Source organism: Vombatus ursinus, unplaced genomic scaffold (assembly GCF_900497805.2).
Source record: "Vombatus ursinus unplaced genomic scaffold, bare-nosed wombat genome assembly UNPS02001287.1, whole genome shotgun sequence".
In the NCBI taxonomy this organism is placed as follows: domain Eukaryota; kingdom Metazoa; phylum Chordata; class Mammalia; order Diprotodontia; family Vombatidae; genus Vombatus; species Vombatus ursinus.
Genome location: NW_020941065.1, coordinates 9496236 through 9512251, shown reverse-complemented (window position 1 = coordinate 9512251; position 16016 = coordinate 9496236). Strand labels below are relative to the sequence as shown.

The 16016-nt window shown below is 47.3% G+C and overlaps 1 protein-coding gene across 1 annotated transcript in view; it reads right to left on the bottom strand.

Annotated features, from left to right (window-relative positions):
• Nucleotides 1-233: 233 nt before the first annotated feature.
• The window catches only part of CABP1 (calcium binding protein 1), a 26429-nt gene continuing 10646 nt past the window's right edge, over nt 234-16016 (bottom strand). The window contains 5 exon segments of the mRNA XM_027865154.1: nt 234-643; nt 2056-2203; nt 2609-2718; nt 3170-3313; nt 3789-3819. Coding sequence (XP_027720955.1) covers nt 618-643; nt 2056-2203; nt 2609-2718; nt 3170-3313; nt 3789-3819 — 459 coding nt within the window. The 3' untranslated portion in view covers nt 234-617.

Sequence of the window (16016 nt, the reverse complement as noted above, 5' to 3'; positions counted from 1 at the left end):
TCTTTGGAGAATGGGGCAACTCCACTATCACAGCCCACCATGGTTACAGGACCCACCAGCTCTCCATACACATCTGTGCCTATGTATCCCAATGGAGAACACCACAAGGATATTAGGTATCCTGCCAGGGCTGATTCAAGGAGGTAGCAGCCCCCACCCACCTACCCCTATACACACCAGTGGCACACACCTCCACTGTCTTATCTCTGAAATATTTATTGGTAATAGGGCCAAGGGGAGCTAAGGTAGGGTAAGGAGGATGGGGAAAGGATATGGGAGGCTTAGGCTCAGGGTGAGACATGCCACGTGGGGGGGTCTGCTGGCAGGATGTCCCTTGCCCAATCACCATTAGCAATGATGGGGTGAGGGGTCGCTGGGTCCCTGCATGGCTTCCGCCTGCCTTGGCACTGCCACCTCATCCATGGGCACTGCCGCTTCCAGTTGCAGGAGATTGTGAGTCTTTCACAGTGCAGAAGGGTGGGGGGCTCCGGGATGGGGCACCTCTGGTGAGCTTGGACAGGCTCAGTCTGGACGTCCTGTACATAGGAACGGTGGGGTGAGGTGCTCTCTTCTTTCTCCCTCTGCCATCTTGTCAGCGCTTGCAGGTCCCTGGACCCTCAGCGGGACATCATCCGCACAAATTCTGGGGAGCAAGAACAGATGGAGGAGAGAAGGGTGAGCAGCCCCCAGACTCTCCCACTCAGAATCAATAGATATCCTCACCTCTTCTTACGGCTGGGTGATGCTCTTCTTTCCTAGTCCTAATTGGTTTAGACTGAGACAAAATGTGAATTTGGGAACATGAGCTTTCAAGGAAATGTTGAGTTTCCTACAGTCTGATAGACTTAGATACTTGAGGGCTAATAGAGTACTGGACTGAAATCAGGAAGATCTGGTTTGAAATCGAGCCTCAGACACTCACTAGTTTTGTCTCTGGGCAAATCACTTAACCTCAGTCTGCCTCGGTTTCCTCAACTGTAAATTGGGAATCGTAGTAGCACCTACCTCCAAGAGTGATTGTAAGAACAAATGAGATAATGTATGTAAAGAGCTTTAAGATGACAATAATAATAGCTAGAACTTGCACAGTGCTTTAAGATATGCAAAACACTATAAATGTTGTCTCATTTAATCCTCAGAATCACCCTGGGAGATAGTTGCTGTTATCATCCCCTTTTCACAGATGAAGAAACTGAGGCAAACACAGGCGAAGTAAGAAAGGAACAAGCATTTAAGTGCCATGTGATAAGCACTACGTTAAATGTTTTAGAAATAAAGACATATTTCATTCTCACTGTGAGGTAGGTGCAGTTATTATCCCCATTTTACAGTTCAAGAAACTGAGGCAGGCAAAGGTTAAATGACTTGCCCAGGATACTTGAGGGCTAATAGAGTATTGAACTTGAAATCAGGAAGACATGAGTTCAAATCTGGCCTCAGACACTTACTGGCTATGTGACCCTGGGCAAGTCACTTCATCCCGTTTGCCTTGGTTTCATCATCTACAAGATAGCCTGGAGAAGGAAATGGCAAACCACTCCAGTATCTTTGCCAAGAAAACCCCAAATGGGGTCATGAAGAGTCAGACACAAAAACAATTGAACAGCTCTCAGGCACTAAGGCCATGTGCCAGAAGATTCCCTAAAACAACCTACTTCGTAGACGGTCTGCTTTACTTACATGACTGGCACTTAATACTGCCTCTTCTTCATTGTCAAGGCCAGGAGAAAAAGGACTCACATGGAGTCTCAACTGCTCCTAATGCTGTGCCCTGTGCATCTCACTTCTGATACATTCTATACTCTAATCACGGGCAAGAGACTTCATTTCCCGGTGTCTCATCTGTAAAATGGACCTAATGATGTCTGCCACACCTACTTACATGGTGGCAGCGAGGAAAGAATTCTCAAACGTTAAAAAGCCTCAGAAACACGAGTTGTTGTTCTACCAGGAGCTCCGCCAATATTCCACCAATGAACGAGTGGATAGTGCCCGACGCCCCTTCCTCCCAGTTCCTCAGGGAAGCCCTGTACCCTCAACAGAAGAAGCACCTACCTTCAAAATCTACACGCCCATCCCCATTAAGATCCACATCCCGGATGATTTCCTCGATGTCACGGTGACCCACTTGGTGACCCAGTAGCTTCCTCATGGCCTCCCGGAGTTCATTGGTGCTGATCTCCCCATCACCATTGGTGTCAAACTAGAGAAAGGGCGGGGGAAGTGGGAGGAAGAGGTACTCATGTCAGGAGGACCAGCAGGGCTCCCCCAAAGCTCCTTCTCTGTGGGCTTATTAGTCTTCCCTTGGAAACAGCTCTTCCCTCTACTTCCCAGTCCTCTCTATATTCTGCTGACCCTTTCATTCCCTAGGATTTTGGCTACATCTATCCCTGATGATCTGAGAAAGAGCATCAAAGCTTTTTGTTGATCTATCCTGGGGTTCAGTGCCTAGAGATACCCTCAGTCACTTAGAATGTAAGTTGTTTGTGAGTAGAGATTGTTTTATTTATTTATTTTTGCCCTTGTCTCCCAGCACCCAGCACAGTGCCTGGAATGTCCTAAGTGCTTAATAAACACTCGACTGATTAATTGATTGGGCATCACTCACCTCTCGGAAGGCATCTCGAAGTTCCTTTACCCCAATCATATCTGCTGTTTCTGCCAGGAGTTTTGGCCCCATCAACTCTACAAAGTCATCAAAATCCACATGGCCTCCCACTGGGAAGAGAGGTAAAGGATGGTGTGAAAGATATCCATCCCCAATGTAGCTCTCTGCTCCATCCCTGGGAATAGCCAACCCAATACTCCCATATTCACAACAGCATATACTACGCCCAAGAGTTGAAGAACAAGTGAGAGGTTGCCTCTAGCTTATGAGAAAGAGATGGGTCAAGACAGTCATTTTGACAGAGCTAGATGGATAGATGAATGGATGGATGGATGGATGGATGGATGTGTGGGTGGGTGGATGGGTGGATGGGTGGGTGGTGGATTGATGGTTGGGTGGATGGCTGGTTCAATAGAGTATACCTAGATTGATGAAGACAGGCAAGGAGGTAGGAATTGAAAAACACAAATGGGATAAAGGGAAAGGGGGGCCGAAAAGAGAGAAAAATGGGAGGAAGAAGAATAAAAGTGGAACAAAAAGGGTGTTTGAGAGGAGACTCACAGTTCATATTGATTTGCTGAGAGAGTTCAATCAGTTCCATCTCTGTAGGCATGTAGCCCATTGTTCTCATACAGTTGCCCAGGTCCCTGCAGTTGATGTAGCCGTCCTTGTCTTTGTCAAATTCTTTGAAGGCTTCTCTTAGTTCTAGGAAAGGGAAGCCAAGAGGGACACTGCTAGTCACCCTGGCCATTAGTGACTGGGGAAGCAACCTCTGGGAATCAAGAACAGCCCAAGAGCTCAGACCCTCTCCTCCTCATTCTATTAATTAGGCCATGCCCCAGATTAAGAAAAGTACTCATTGCCATCCTGGACAGTTCTCCCAGCCTGCCATCCCTCCCCTCCAGCCCCTCTGCTGCTAAGAGTCTGGCCCTGGAGCTGTCTAGTCATTCATAGATATTTGTTCCATATCAAGCACTAAATTTCAATGGCTTCTGCTCATTCATTCATCCATCGACATTCATTCACTCATTCATTTGACAAATATTGATTAAGCGCCTACTATGTGCAAGGCACTGTGCTCAGGAGTCTGGGAACATCTCTGCCTCTCCCCACCAGTGTCCCCACCCAGGCAATCCGGGAGGACTTGGCAGCAGTTTTCACCCAAGGGGCCAAGTTTTACCTTCAATCTCCTCTGGTCGAAGCTCTCTGTCCTGCAACAAGAGAACACTCCCTATTAGCGGTTGCCAGTGGCCTAGAAGAGCCAACAACAAGGACCCCAGAGTGTTTTGGCTTCCTGGGGCCACAGAGCCCCAGGCCAATGGTAGAGAGCAGAAGAGAGAGAAACCGGAGAAGGGGAATGTCCAAGACCCCCAAGCCCTCCCATGTGATGTCCTTCTCTGAATCACCCAAGAGCGAGGGCACATTTCCCAGCCCTCCTCTGGAGAGGTGATGCACAAGACCTCCACCACCACTCCCAGCTCTGCCCCAGGCCCTCCTGCCAGGACAGGGAGGAGTGGGTACTGCTGTGACCCTCCTATCCCAGATACGGGGAGGTGGAGCTCCGCACGTTTGCAGGGAACAGAGAGCATCCAGAAGCAAAGCACCTGCAAGGAAAACAGCATGGGGAGAAGAGTCACAACTCAGAGAGAGGAAAGCAGCCCCTCCCCAGGAGAAAGGAGAGAGGTAACACACAGGACAAGAGATCTGGAATAAGAGGGAACCTCAGAAGCCAGTGACTCTGATCCCCTCATCTTAGAGGGCAGGAAACGGCAACCCAAAGAACTCATATAAAATTATAGTCCTGGGGTTGGAAAGGACCTTAGAGGGCATCTAGTCCAATCTCCTCATTTTGCAAATGAGGGAACTGAGGCCCAGAGAGGCGAAGTGATTTGCCCAAGGTCACATAGGTAGTAATAAGTTGGGATTTGAACCCAGGTCTTCTGAGGCCAAACCTAGATCTCTTTCCACTGTAGCATACTGCCTCCAATGAAGAGGAAAGAGCCCATAATTAGGAGAGAGAAGAGAAAGAAGGAATGGAAAGGATGATAAAGAGGAAAGAAAGGAGGGAAATGGGAAGTCAAAAGGCTGATGGGATGGTGATACGAGACGGGGGGCTAGAGGAAGGAGGCAGAGGCATGGACAAGCTCCGGGGCAGTGCCCTCCATGGCCAGGAGACTTGGAGAGCCCAATCCCTTTTCTTTTGACCTCTTCTCAAGAGACCCCATCTTCTTTAACCTCCTTCTACACTGTCCCATCCTCCTACACAATTTGGAGCACCAGACAGCCCTGTCCCTCTAGATGACATCAAGGGCAAATGGTCATGTGTCTCCAGTCCTCAATGCCTTAAATAGCCTCCTCCCCACCTGACTCCATCCAGGGAGTTATGAAAAATATGGGATGGTGGCAACAGATTCAGCAGAGGAATCCTCGATGCACAAGACACCAAGAAGCTGCAGAGCAGAGATCTGCTAGTACTAGGTAAGTCCCTCTCACCCACCAGTGGGGCAATTGGTACCACTGACTAGATGGGACCATAGCAAAGAGAAGGCGTAAATACTCAGGTCGTTGGGGAGTGGCATCAAAAACTCATACCTTTGGGAGAGAGCCCAGGTTTCCATAAAGTGCAGGTATAAGGGTTAGGGGGAGAATGTCTGCTGTAGGGGGCTCCATGGGGTATATTCATGCATGTGTAAAGGTCATTTTATCAGGATGGACATTCTATGAGTCATTTATAATCCACAGGGCAATGCACACAGATTGTTTTTGCAGGGGCCAACTGGAATATAGATCAAGTGGGGATAACTGCAAGTTAGCCAGGTCTGGGCAAGGCTGACCACTCACTCCAGATGGGCCCCAGCATAAGAGGGCACAGATGCCCAGCATGGAGTATTGGACTTAGACCTGGAGGTGATTCATAAGAGGAAATACTGAGCCATATCTGTAATGGGATTTCTGTCCTTCTAAGCATCATAGACCCCAAACTACACATAAGTGAATGAAGACATGAGGCCTATTATGATGGCTCATGCTCGGTGGGTCAGCTGAAAATAACCAGGCCTATCTAATAATGTTCACTAATGAATACAATGGACATCTTGGGGTTTACATATAGATGAGAGATGATTTCTATGGACCTTCTTTGAGTAATTGAGTCTGGCAGCGGTCACCTATGGAGAGACGTTGCTACCATCTTTACTCCATCTTGAGTTTCAGAAAGCAAGGAGTGTCTCTGAAGAGCAACTTTCCAAAACTCTAAGCTGTAGAGGGGGCACTGATACACATAGGTAAAGAGAAGTTCCTCTCCGGGAAGCAATGTCATCATCAGTCCAGACCCTTTCCCTGTAGTGACATGTAAGTGTCATATCCCCCAGTTGAATATAAGCTCCCTGGGGACGGGATCAGATTTTTTTTTTTTTTTTCTTTTTCTCATGCCCCTTCTGTCAATTAGTTCCAATTTATCCTATATAGAGCTTGTTTGCACATAACAGTTTGCACATTATCTCCCCAACCCCCACCCCATTTGATCAAATAAGGATCCAAAAAGATTTTATCCTCAATCGCTTAGTACAGTGCCTGGCACATAATAGGTACATATGCTAATTCCTTCTCTTCCTCCCATCAATAGGCTCTGAGCTCCTTGAGATCAGGAACTGCCTTTTGCCTTTCTTTGTATCCCCAGTACTTAGGACAGTGCCTGGCACATAGTAGGTACATAATAAATGCTAATTCCTTCTCTTCCTCCCATTAATAGGCTGTGAGCTCCTTGAGATCAGGAACTGTCTTTTGCCTTTCTTTGCATCCTCAGTGCTTAGGACAGTGCCTGGCACATAGTAGGTACATAATAAATGTTAATTCCTTCTCTTCCTCCCATTGATAGGCTGTGAGCTCCTTGAGATCAGGAACTGTCTTTTGCCTTTCTTTGTATCCTCAGTGCTTAGCACAGTGCCTGGTACATAGCAGGTGCTTAATAAATGCTTATTGATTATCGCCATTTCTTCATCACTAACAAGAGACTGGGGTAGGGAGGGAGAGCTTGTGTGTATAACATTAGGACACAGTGATTATGTACTCAAAGTGCGAATTCTTCCCATAACATCCTCTTAAGGAACCCCACCCCACATTCCCCTAGCCTCAAGTGCTAGAAGGAGCTACTGAACATAAATGGAGTCAGGGAGATGGAGTAAAGGAACAAGAATTATTGAGCACCTGCTAGGGGCCAGGCACGGAGCTGAGCACATTACCAATATTATCTCATTTGGAGAGGAACAGGATGGTGCTGGCAACAGTGTCCATGTGTTCCTTCGATCTCAGGTTTCCCCGGAGCATCTGGGCTAAGCAAGCAGTACGCTTTTCCAGCAGCATGCACAGGGCATGAGCTGAACCAGCTGGGCATTGATCTCAGCCTTGTGATCTCCCACTGTGCTTTGAAGTTTATAGATGAGATGAATCCATGGGCTGATCTTATAGTGAGACCAGCCATATACACAAATACAGGGTGGAAATCCGTGTGCTCCCATGTTGGGGGCAGGGAAGGGGAAAAAGGGGAGCGTTGCATGGAAATTGTGCAAATAATTATAGTAACCCATTTCTCTTTAAAGTTTACAAAAGCGCTTTTCTCATAACAGCCCTGTGAGGTAGCTGCTAACAATAATTCACATTTGTATAATGCTTTAAGGTAGGTAGTGAGAGTGTTATTAACCCTGTTTTACAGACAGGGAAACTGAGGCTTAGATTTCTCCCTCCTTTAGAGCTGAGATAGGTTCAATGTCTTCGTGTTCACAGCACCAGGAGGACCTGGGTTTATATCCAGCTTCTGACACAAAGTAGCTGTGTGACCCTGGGCGAGTTAATTAACTTCTCAGTGTGCTGGGCAGCTGTCAAGATAAGTTGCAGAGAGGGTGTTTATCTGCATTGAGGGAAAGGAAGTATCCCCACCTGAGAATTCCCCATACCAACAAATCACAGGTCTTATCCACATCCCTATTCATATATATGTTGTCTCCCCAGTAGAATATACATTCTCTGAAAAGAGGGATAGTTTCATTTTTGTCTTTGAATCTCCAGTACCTAACAGAGTGGAGGGAGGAAATAAGCATTTATTAAGCACCTACTTTGTGTCAGGCAGTGTGCTAAGTGATTTACAAATATTATCTCATTGGATCCTCACAACAACCCCATGAGGTAGGTGCTGTTATCCCTGTTTTACAACTGAGGAAACTGAGGCAAACAGTAGTTAAGTGACTTGCACAAGGTCACACAGTTAGTGTCTGAGGCTAGATGAGTGAGCAGTCTTACTGACTCCATGATCAATGCCACCTAGCAGCTTCAGAATTAGGATTTAGGGATTAGTGCTGGAATATGGCCAGTGTGTAATAAATATTTGTTGACTGACTGACTGACTTGGCCAAGGTCACCCAGCTAGTTAACGTTGGGAAGTCACTTCCCATCTATCCAAGTAGTCAGTGGAGATTTGTAAGCACATAGCTTTTCCAGGGAGTTACAGCACTGGGTGCTTATTGAATATTTGCTGATTGATGGGATGGATGAATGGATGGATGGATCTGCCCAAGGTCACCTCACCAGTCAATTTTTGTGGTCACTTTCTATCTACCCCAATAATCGCTGGAGATATGTAAGCACAAAGCTTTGCTGAAGTTACAGCACTGGGTGCTTACTGAATATTTGTGGATGGATGGATGGAAGAATGGATGGATGGATGGGTGAATGGATAGATGGATGGATGGATGGATAGATGGATAGAAGAATGGATGGATGGAAGGATGGATGGATGGATGGATGGATGGATGGATGGATGGGTAGAAGAATGGATGGATGGAAGGATGGATGGATGGATGGATGGATGGATGGATGGATGGGTAGATGGATGGAAGAATGGATGGATGGAAGGATGGATGGATGGATGAAGGTTGGTCTTGCCAAAGTTCACCCAGCTAGTAAATGTCAGAGTCGCTTGTCCTCTATCCAAATACACACTGGCGATCATCAATCAAATGTCTTTGCCAGGGAGTTGTGTACTGAGCGTGGGTCTCTATCACCCAGAAATCTGTGTATTTGTGTAGGAGGGAGTAATTTAGGTGTGCCATGAGGATGGAAGTGTGTAAGGTGGATAGGTAACTTTGCCAAATGGATTTGAGGCACAGCTCTGTCTATGGAGTTGGTGTGTGTCAGTGGGGTTTAGGGCTCCCCCCTTTTTCCTTGGGAGCCCTGGGTGATGGCCAGGCCTGACCTCGCCCCACCGCCAGGATAACTTACGTACAGGCTGCCTGTTTTCGGCGAAACCCTTGCGCAGGAAGACACAAGCAGGGCCCAGCAGGTTGTGCATGACCGCACAGTTCTGAGCCAGCATCATAAGAGGCCCAGGGAAGGCGGCAGCCACTAGCCCTTCCTCACTCGTCTGAGCAGCTGTATAGCATGTCTTCTCCTCCTGATGGATCTTCAGCCAGCACCAAGCAAATAACACAAGAGAGGAAATTACCTCCCCGGCTGATAGGAGTCCTTCCCTAGAGAGCTCCCAAAGGGAGACAGGTTCTCTCCTCCAGGGAGGGCTGGAAGCCCCGCAGACTGGGAGGGTGGGCAGGCCCTTTACATCCAAGGGAAAGCAGCCCAATCCCATCGCTTAGGACTCAGAGGGGCAGCTTTCAAGGGGCCCTCCATCTAGCCCAGGGGGAGAAGGAAGCCTCCACCCCCTGCCCAAGATAAAGCCAGGTACCTCTAGAGAAAATTCATACACATACACACGCATATTACGCCTACACACAGATCCATGTGCATGTACAGACAGAGAGGAGTGCTTCTGTTGCAAGCACTGGGGGGTAAGGATAGTGACTGGACCTATGATTTCATTGATATAAGGAATTTCCACGTGAGGAAACACCCTCTACCAATGCAGGTTGCCATCTTCTCTGTCACTTCTCATCTTAAGTGAGTTGCTTCAAGCACTGAAGTGAGATGGGTTACCTGGATCCACTTATGCATGTATGAAAGGCAAGACTTGAACCCAGAACTTCCTGGCTTCAAGGCTATACATATATGCACCAGTATGTATCCATGCATACACATGTCCATGGACAGACACTGGCAACCTTTCACTGAGGAAATTGGATAAGGACTGGACATGTGATTTCATTGGTATAAGGAACTCCCAGGTGAGGAAACTCCCCTCGATGCAGGTTGGCAGCTTCTCATCTTAGAGCTGCTTGGAGACTTGCCCAGGGTTACACAGCCAATATGGGTCAGAGGCAGGACCTGAATCCAGGTCTTCCTGACTTCAAGGCCCGTTCTCTGTTCACCAAGCTAGGCTGTGTCTTTTCACTGAGAGGTCAAGTAATATTTTTCCTGGGTTGGGGACCCTGTAATCTCAACAACACAGTGCCGGGGACCAGAGAGTAACCTCCAAAGTCAAGAAGCTTTGTCCCCCACTTCCTCAGTCATTGATTGGCCCCAATACTCAAGCTGAAGCCTTTGATCTGACCTCTAATGTAGCCCAGCCCCACTTGGCAAGCCCTGCCCATGACCCTCACATAATAGAGGGGGCCTAAGAAAGCTGCCACAAATGGACTTAGACACTGCCTGACCTTTCTGACTCTTCTCATTTGCCTACCCCTCCCACTCTTGCTGGTTTCTTCCTCACTCAGACCACTTTGGCCCAACCCAGCAGGCTGGACCTCAAGGGGCTGTGAGGCTGGAGCTTCCAGCTGGCAACAGAGCTCATATTTGCCGTATATAGCTGTGCTTCAGGGCCTGGGATGACTCCTTCTCTCCTATCGTTCCCATGTAGCTATAAAAAGTCAGAACTGCCCACTGGGCCTTCCCCCTTAGCACAGCAACATCTAAACACCACGTTCCAGCCGTCCCCAGAATGCTGAACATCCTCCCAGAAGTCAGATGGGAGAGGCTGGAAACTGACCTCAACACCCAACAATATGAAATCTTGCTTGGCTTCTGCTGATGGCATTAATCAGGTCAATTCAGGTGCTGAGGATGTGGCCTCATCCTGGTACCCCAGAGATACACTTTCCAATAGAGCCCACCCTGCCCTCCCTGAAGCTAATGACCTCCAAGGGGCTTCTTGCTCTCCGGTCAGGTACCAGTGTATTCACTAAGAAGGATACCACTCCCAATTTAGTCACCCGGCATTTCAGCTCCCACAGCTGGGGAATAGAATGACTCCTCCCCAATTACTCTCCATCCCAAACTCTGGTGCTGTGAAACCAAAGAGGTCCCTAGGCTTAATTCTCCAAATACTTCCTGAGAATGAGTAATGCTATCTGAGGGTGAGGAAAGTCTTCTTTCCCTTCCTTTGTACCCCCAGCCCTTAGCACAATGTCAGGTAGACAGTGATTGCTTAACAAATGCTTTGTTTATTATCTGTCTCAGAGGTTCTTGAAAATTATGTTTTAAAGGGGTTTGTGAAATTATGCTTTAAAAGTTTTGATAACTATATTTCAATGTAACTGATTTCCTTTGTAAACCCAGGCATTTTATTTGATGAATTTAAAAATACTATTCTGAGATGGGATCCATAGGTTTCACCAAGCTGCCCCCCAAAAAAATGCCCTGGGAAAAATACTTAAGACTTCTAGATATGGATTCTCTTTCTTTCTTTTTCTCTCTCCTCCTCCCCCTCACTCCCTCTTCTCCTCTTCTCTTTGTTTCTTCTTTTCTGGTTGTGTTTCTCTCTGTCTCTCTCTCCCTCTCTCCCTTCCTCCCTCTCTGTCTATCTCTGTCTCTTTTTCTCTTTATGTATGTATGTATGCATGTATGTATATACATATCTAAATATATACATACATATATTTATGTATGTATATACATGGGGGAGGGGGAGAAGAGAACTACAAAAAGCATCTTGGGAGAGTGGAAAGGGCACTGTCTCTGGAGGGAGATGACAGATTCAAATCCTACTTCTGGCAATGACCACTTGGGAGAATTTGGGGAAGTCACATGACTTCTCTGGCCTCAGTTTTCTCCTGTGTAGAATAAAGGTGTTGGACCAGATGGCCTCAGGGGTCCCTTCTAACTCTAGAGTTCCCTGGCCCTGACGGTCTCAGAGAGAAAGAGACTCTGGCCAGGTTACCTATCAGGTTAGGTGACTGGAGTGAGGGGCAATGAGTATAGTGCTCAAAGGATTCCATAATATTTGACAAGTGTACCTAGGTCAAAGGGCAAGGCTTAAAGCAGATTTCCCAAGGGAAGTCCCAAAAGAACCAGTGCATGAGCATGCAAGCACACACGTACTCACACACACACGCCTGTGAGTTCAGCAATTAAGGTTAGAGAAAGGCAGAAGTGGGTGGTGGGAGTTGGGCAGGGCACTCTTTTGAGGCAGGGACCGAGTTTGCCTCTTGGCACAAAGTAGACACCTAGTAAATCTGTGTTTGCTTGACCTTGACCCCAGCTGCAATTTCAGGTGCCCCTGGACAAATATCAGCTCAAGTATTAGAACAGTCTCCCAAAGCTGATTGTAGGCATCATTCCCAAGGCTTGTTAGGATCCAAGATTAGAGATTTAGGGCTGGAAGATACATAGTGATGTTTGAGGCCCAACCCCCTCTTTTTATAGATGAGGAAACTGTGGAAATACAATGGGAAATAACTTTCAGGAGGCAAAGTTACCTGGCTACAGTCATATGAGACTCAGAATTCAAACTGAAGTCTTTCAACTTCAAATCCATTGTTATTTTTCCTATATCAAATTATCTCTAGGTTTAAATTTCCTTGAGCCGGGATCAAAAGCTGTCCATCCCAAGAACAGGGAGGTATCTGGGGGCTTACTCTGCTGGACAGAGAAGCCCTTGGCTCTAAGAAGCTAAAAGAGGTCAGGTCCCAGAAGGCAGCACTCTGCTCACCTTTGACCTGTGTATGTCTACTTTCAAGACCTGTTTTGGAGGGGTGGTGAGGATGGGGGTGATTCCCAGATCAATACAGAAATAAGCAAGGCTCTCACAGCAGAGCAGGAAACAGTTTGACCTATGGAATGAACAGTGGGTTCAAGTGCCTAACATCCATAGTAATGTTCCCTAACTCTAAAAGGGAAAGAACCCTTAGACACCATTCAATCCAACCTCCTCTTTACAGATGAAGAAACTGAGGGACAGAATGATGAGATACTTTACTCAAAGTAGCTGGGCTGGAATACAATTCCAGTTCCTCTAATTCTAAATCCAGGGGCTTCTGCAATTCTCTGGCCAAAAATAACCCCTAAGAGAGCCTGAACAGCCCAGCTCAGCACCCAGAGGACCAATTCTCCACTTCAGACAGTCAAGCAGTTTCCCACAGATTCACTCTCTGTCTCTGGCAGTAAAGAAGGTTCTATCATAGGCTAGCAATGAGAAAGTATTATTCCTCTGCCTCTCCAGGAAGTGACCTTATGGCCCAATGCTATGGAATATGACTAACACTCAGATTCTCAACTTAAACAAGACTAATGCTTTTGGTGCTCAGCCCTGCCCCCACCTCCCCACCCCCTGCTCCTTCGTGCTCTCTTCTGGGGCAGAAGGAAGGAAGGGTGAATGGCCAGGACTTGAGATAGGAGGGAGACCAAGAGAGGATCACAGATCTCTAGAGATGGAAAACACTATGGCAGGCTGTGGAGTCCAAACCTTTCCTTTAATACAGGGGAGAAAACTGAGGCTCCCAGAGAAGTAACTTGCCCAAGGTCATAGAGATGGTAAATAGCAGTGCCATCCCTCTGAGATTATCTCCACTTTATCCTGCCTAAATCCTGTTTGTCTGTAGTGGTTTAGATGTTGGCTCCCCTATTAGACTGGAAACTCCTTGAGGGCAGGAATGGTCTTCTGTCTTTCTTTGTATCCCCATAGTGCTTAGCGCACAGTAGGTGCTTAATAAATGTTCATCGATTGACGGAAAGCAGAGCTAAGATTCAGGAGATCAGTTCCTTCCAGATGTAGTGTTCTTTCCCCAATACACTTTTGGGCATTTTATTTCCCTTTCTCTTCATCTTGGTAGGTGCAAGCCACACTACGGAAACCCTCTTGGGTTTTCCAAGATTTCTTTCTACCCAACTCTCTTTCTATTCTCTTCCTGTCAGGTGGTATAGGGCACAAGGCTTGAAGTCAAGAAGACCAGAATTCAAATCCTTCCTCAGATACATATGAACTGTGGGACCCTGGGCAACTCACTTAACTTCTGTCTGCCTCAGTTTCCTCATCTGCAAAATGAGGGGGTTGGGCTGAATGGCCTGTCATCCAACCCTAAATCTATGATCCAATGAGTTTTCTCCTTTCTTCATCTTATGCCTTCTTTTTCCCTTCTCCGAAGCTCAAAATGGCAGATGGCCGGATGAAGAGGGGCAAGCAGGGAAGGGTAGAGAGAAGCTGGTAGTTGGGAGAACCCCAACAGGTTGTGATTTCCTCATCCAGCGCCCAGAATAAATCTGCCCTGCTATGTTTGATTTCATTTCGAATCAGAGTGACTTCGAGCCTGGGGGCAGTGGGCGGGCTCTTCTATGGGCTAGGACATAGCTTCGAATTCTGAGCTCCGCAGAGAAGATGATGGGGGGGGAGCTTAAGGAAAACAATCAGTCCTCTGAGGGACCAAGAGGAAGAGGGAAGATTAAGAGGGGTTTGATATGAGCTGCTTAGCTAAATAAGGAACAAGAGGGACAGAGATACTTGCAAATATGAGCCTGAAAAAAAAAGAGCCCATCAAACCAATTGTGGTATGACCCAAAGGGACGAGGGCAGGAAATATAGGGGAAGTGGGGGGCATGCCCCTTTAAATGAGCCCAGCAAATGAAAACTCCAGCTTTGTACATAAAATAATTTGGCCCTGGTTATTTGCTTTACAAAAGGATTCAGGATATGATTTCTTGTTAGAATAAACTTCACTGAACATCTAAGCCGAACTAATTTATGGAAACTGATTTCCCCCCTACTTTTAAAGAGTATACCTACTGTGTCCATATGGGGATGATAGGATTTAGAGTTGGAAGGATACTCAGAGACCACCTAGTCCAATCCCTTCTCTTTATAGATGGGGAAACTGAGTCCCACATAGGGGAAGTGACTTGCCCAAGGTCACAGAGACTGTAAGAAACGAAGACTCAAACCGAGGTCCCGGGACTCCAAAATCAGAGTTGCTTTGAGTCCACAGGCTGGACGGGCCTAGCCTGGCCTCGCAAGGACCTGGCTCCCAGCCAGATTACTTGAGAGCTCCAGACCTGGCTTCAACCCATGGCTCACATTGTCAGCCCACATCCAATTGCTTTAGGTGGCTGTGGGAGCTACTTCCAATCTCGCTCTTTTGAAGAATGGGAATAGAATCAAAAGAGAAGGAGCTGAGACCCAAGAAGGGACCTAAAGACCTTCCGCGGTGGGATGACCCACCGAGCTCATCTCTATGGCTCTGACAGGATGACGGAGATCCCTATAAACAGAGACCGGAAGGACCTTAGGGATCAACAAATCCAACCCTCATTTTGTAGATTAAGAAACAGAGGCTGAGAGAGAGGAGGCACCTTTGCCCAAAATACTACCATTATTAATAAAATATTAATTACCCAAAAGTTATGTCTCTCGAATTTTTTACACGTCACAGGTTTGAACCTAAGTTCTCTCCAAACCCAGCACTGTCTCCCTCCACTCTACCTGTGTGCCTGAGAGGATTTACACCAAAGGAAAAAAATTCTCTTACTCAACGCAACACCTATGGGGCGATCAGTGTTTCAGAACACAAGCAGAGCCAGGAAAAATATATACAGACCCTCTCATCCGCCAGGGTGATCCATGCCAAAGCAGGTTTTGACATCTGCCTCCTAGAACATGCACATACAAAGATATTATCCAGAAACCCAAACAAGGAGGTGTGTTCAGACTCAAGCAGCCAGCTCCTTCTTATTTGTCCACATGCACAGAATCATGAACACAGACACACTCTCTTCTAAGGCTTAAGTTCTGTAGCTGAGCATACCTCAAGGAGACAAAAAGACTTCCAAAGGAAGTTGGGGGGTGCTGGAGAACGGGGGGGCTTAGCAAGACTCAGATCCTCCTCCCTCCACATTCCATCTCTCCTTCGCCTCTGACGAGGCCAGCCGTGGTAGCCCCTGGGTCTCCTCAACTCCACACCTACCTTTCTGGAGAGGTTTCTCAGTGGAGACTTCACACAGTTGCCCATAATATGCTGAGACTGCCTCCCCAGAGCGCTTGATCACAAGGGACTGGAGGTACCAGAATCCATGAAGGAGATTCTTGGAGGGGGCAGGGGGCCAAGTGGTCACAGCCAGCCCTCCTAGCCTCCTGCTCCAACTTGGCAGAATCTCTTCCCACTGGGGCTCACTTATGCATTCTCCTGCGCCTGCTCCTCCTCCCTCCTCTCAAAATCTCTCCCTCTCTCTCTCCCTGTATCTCTCTCTCTCTCTCTCTCTCTCT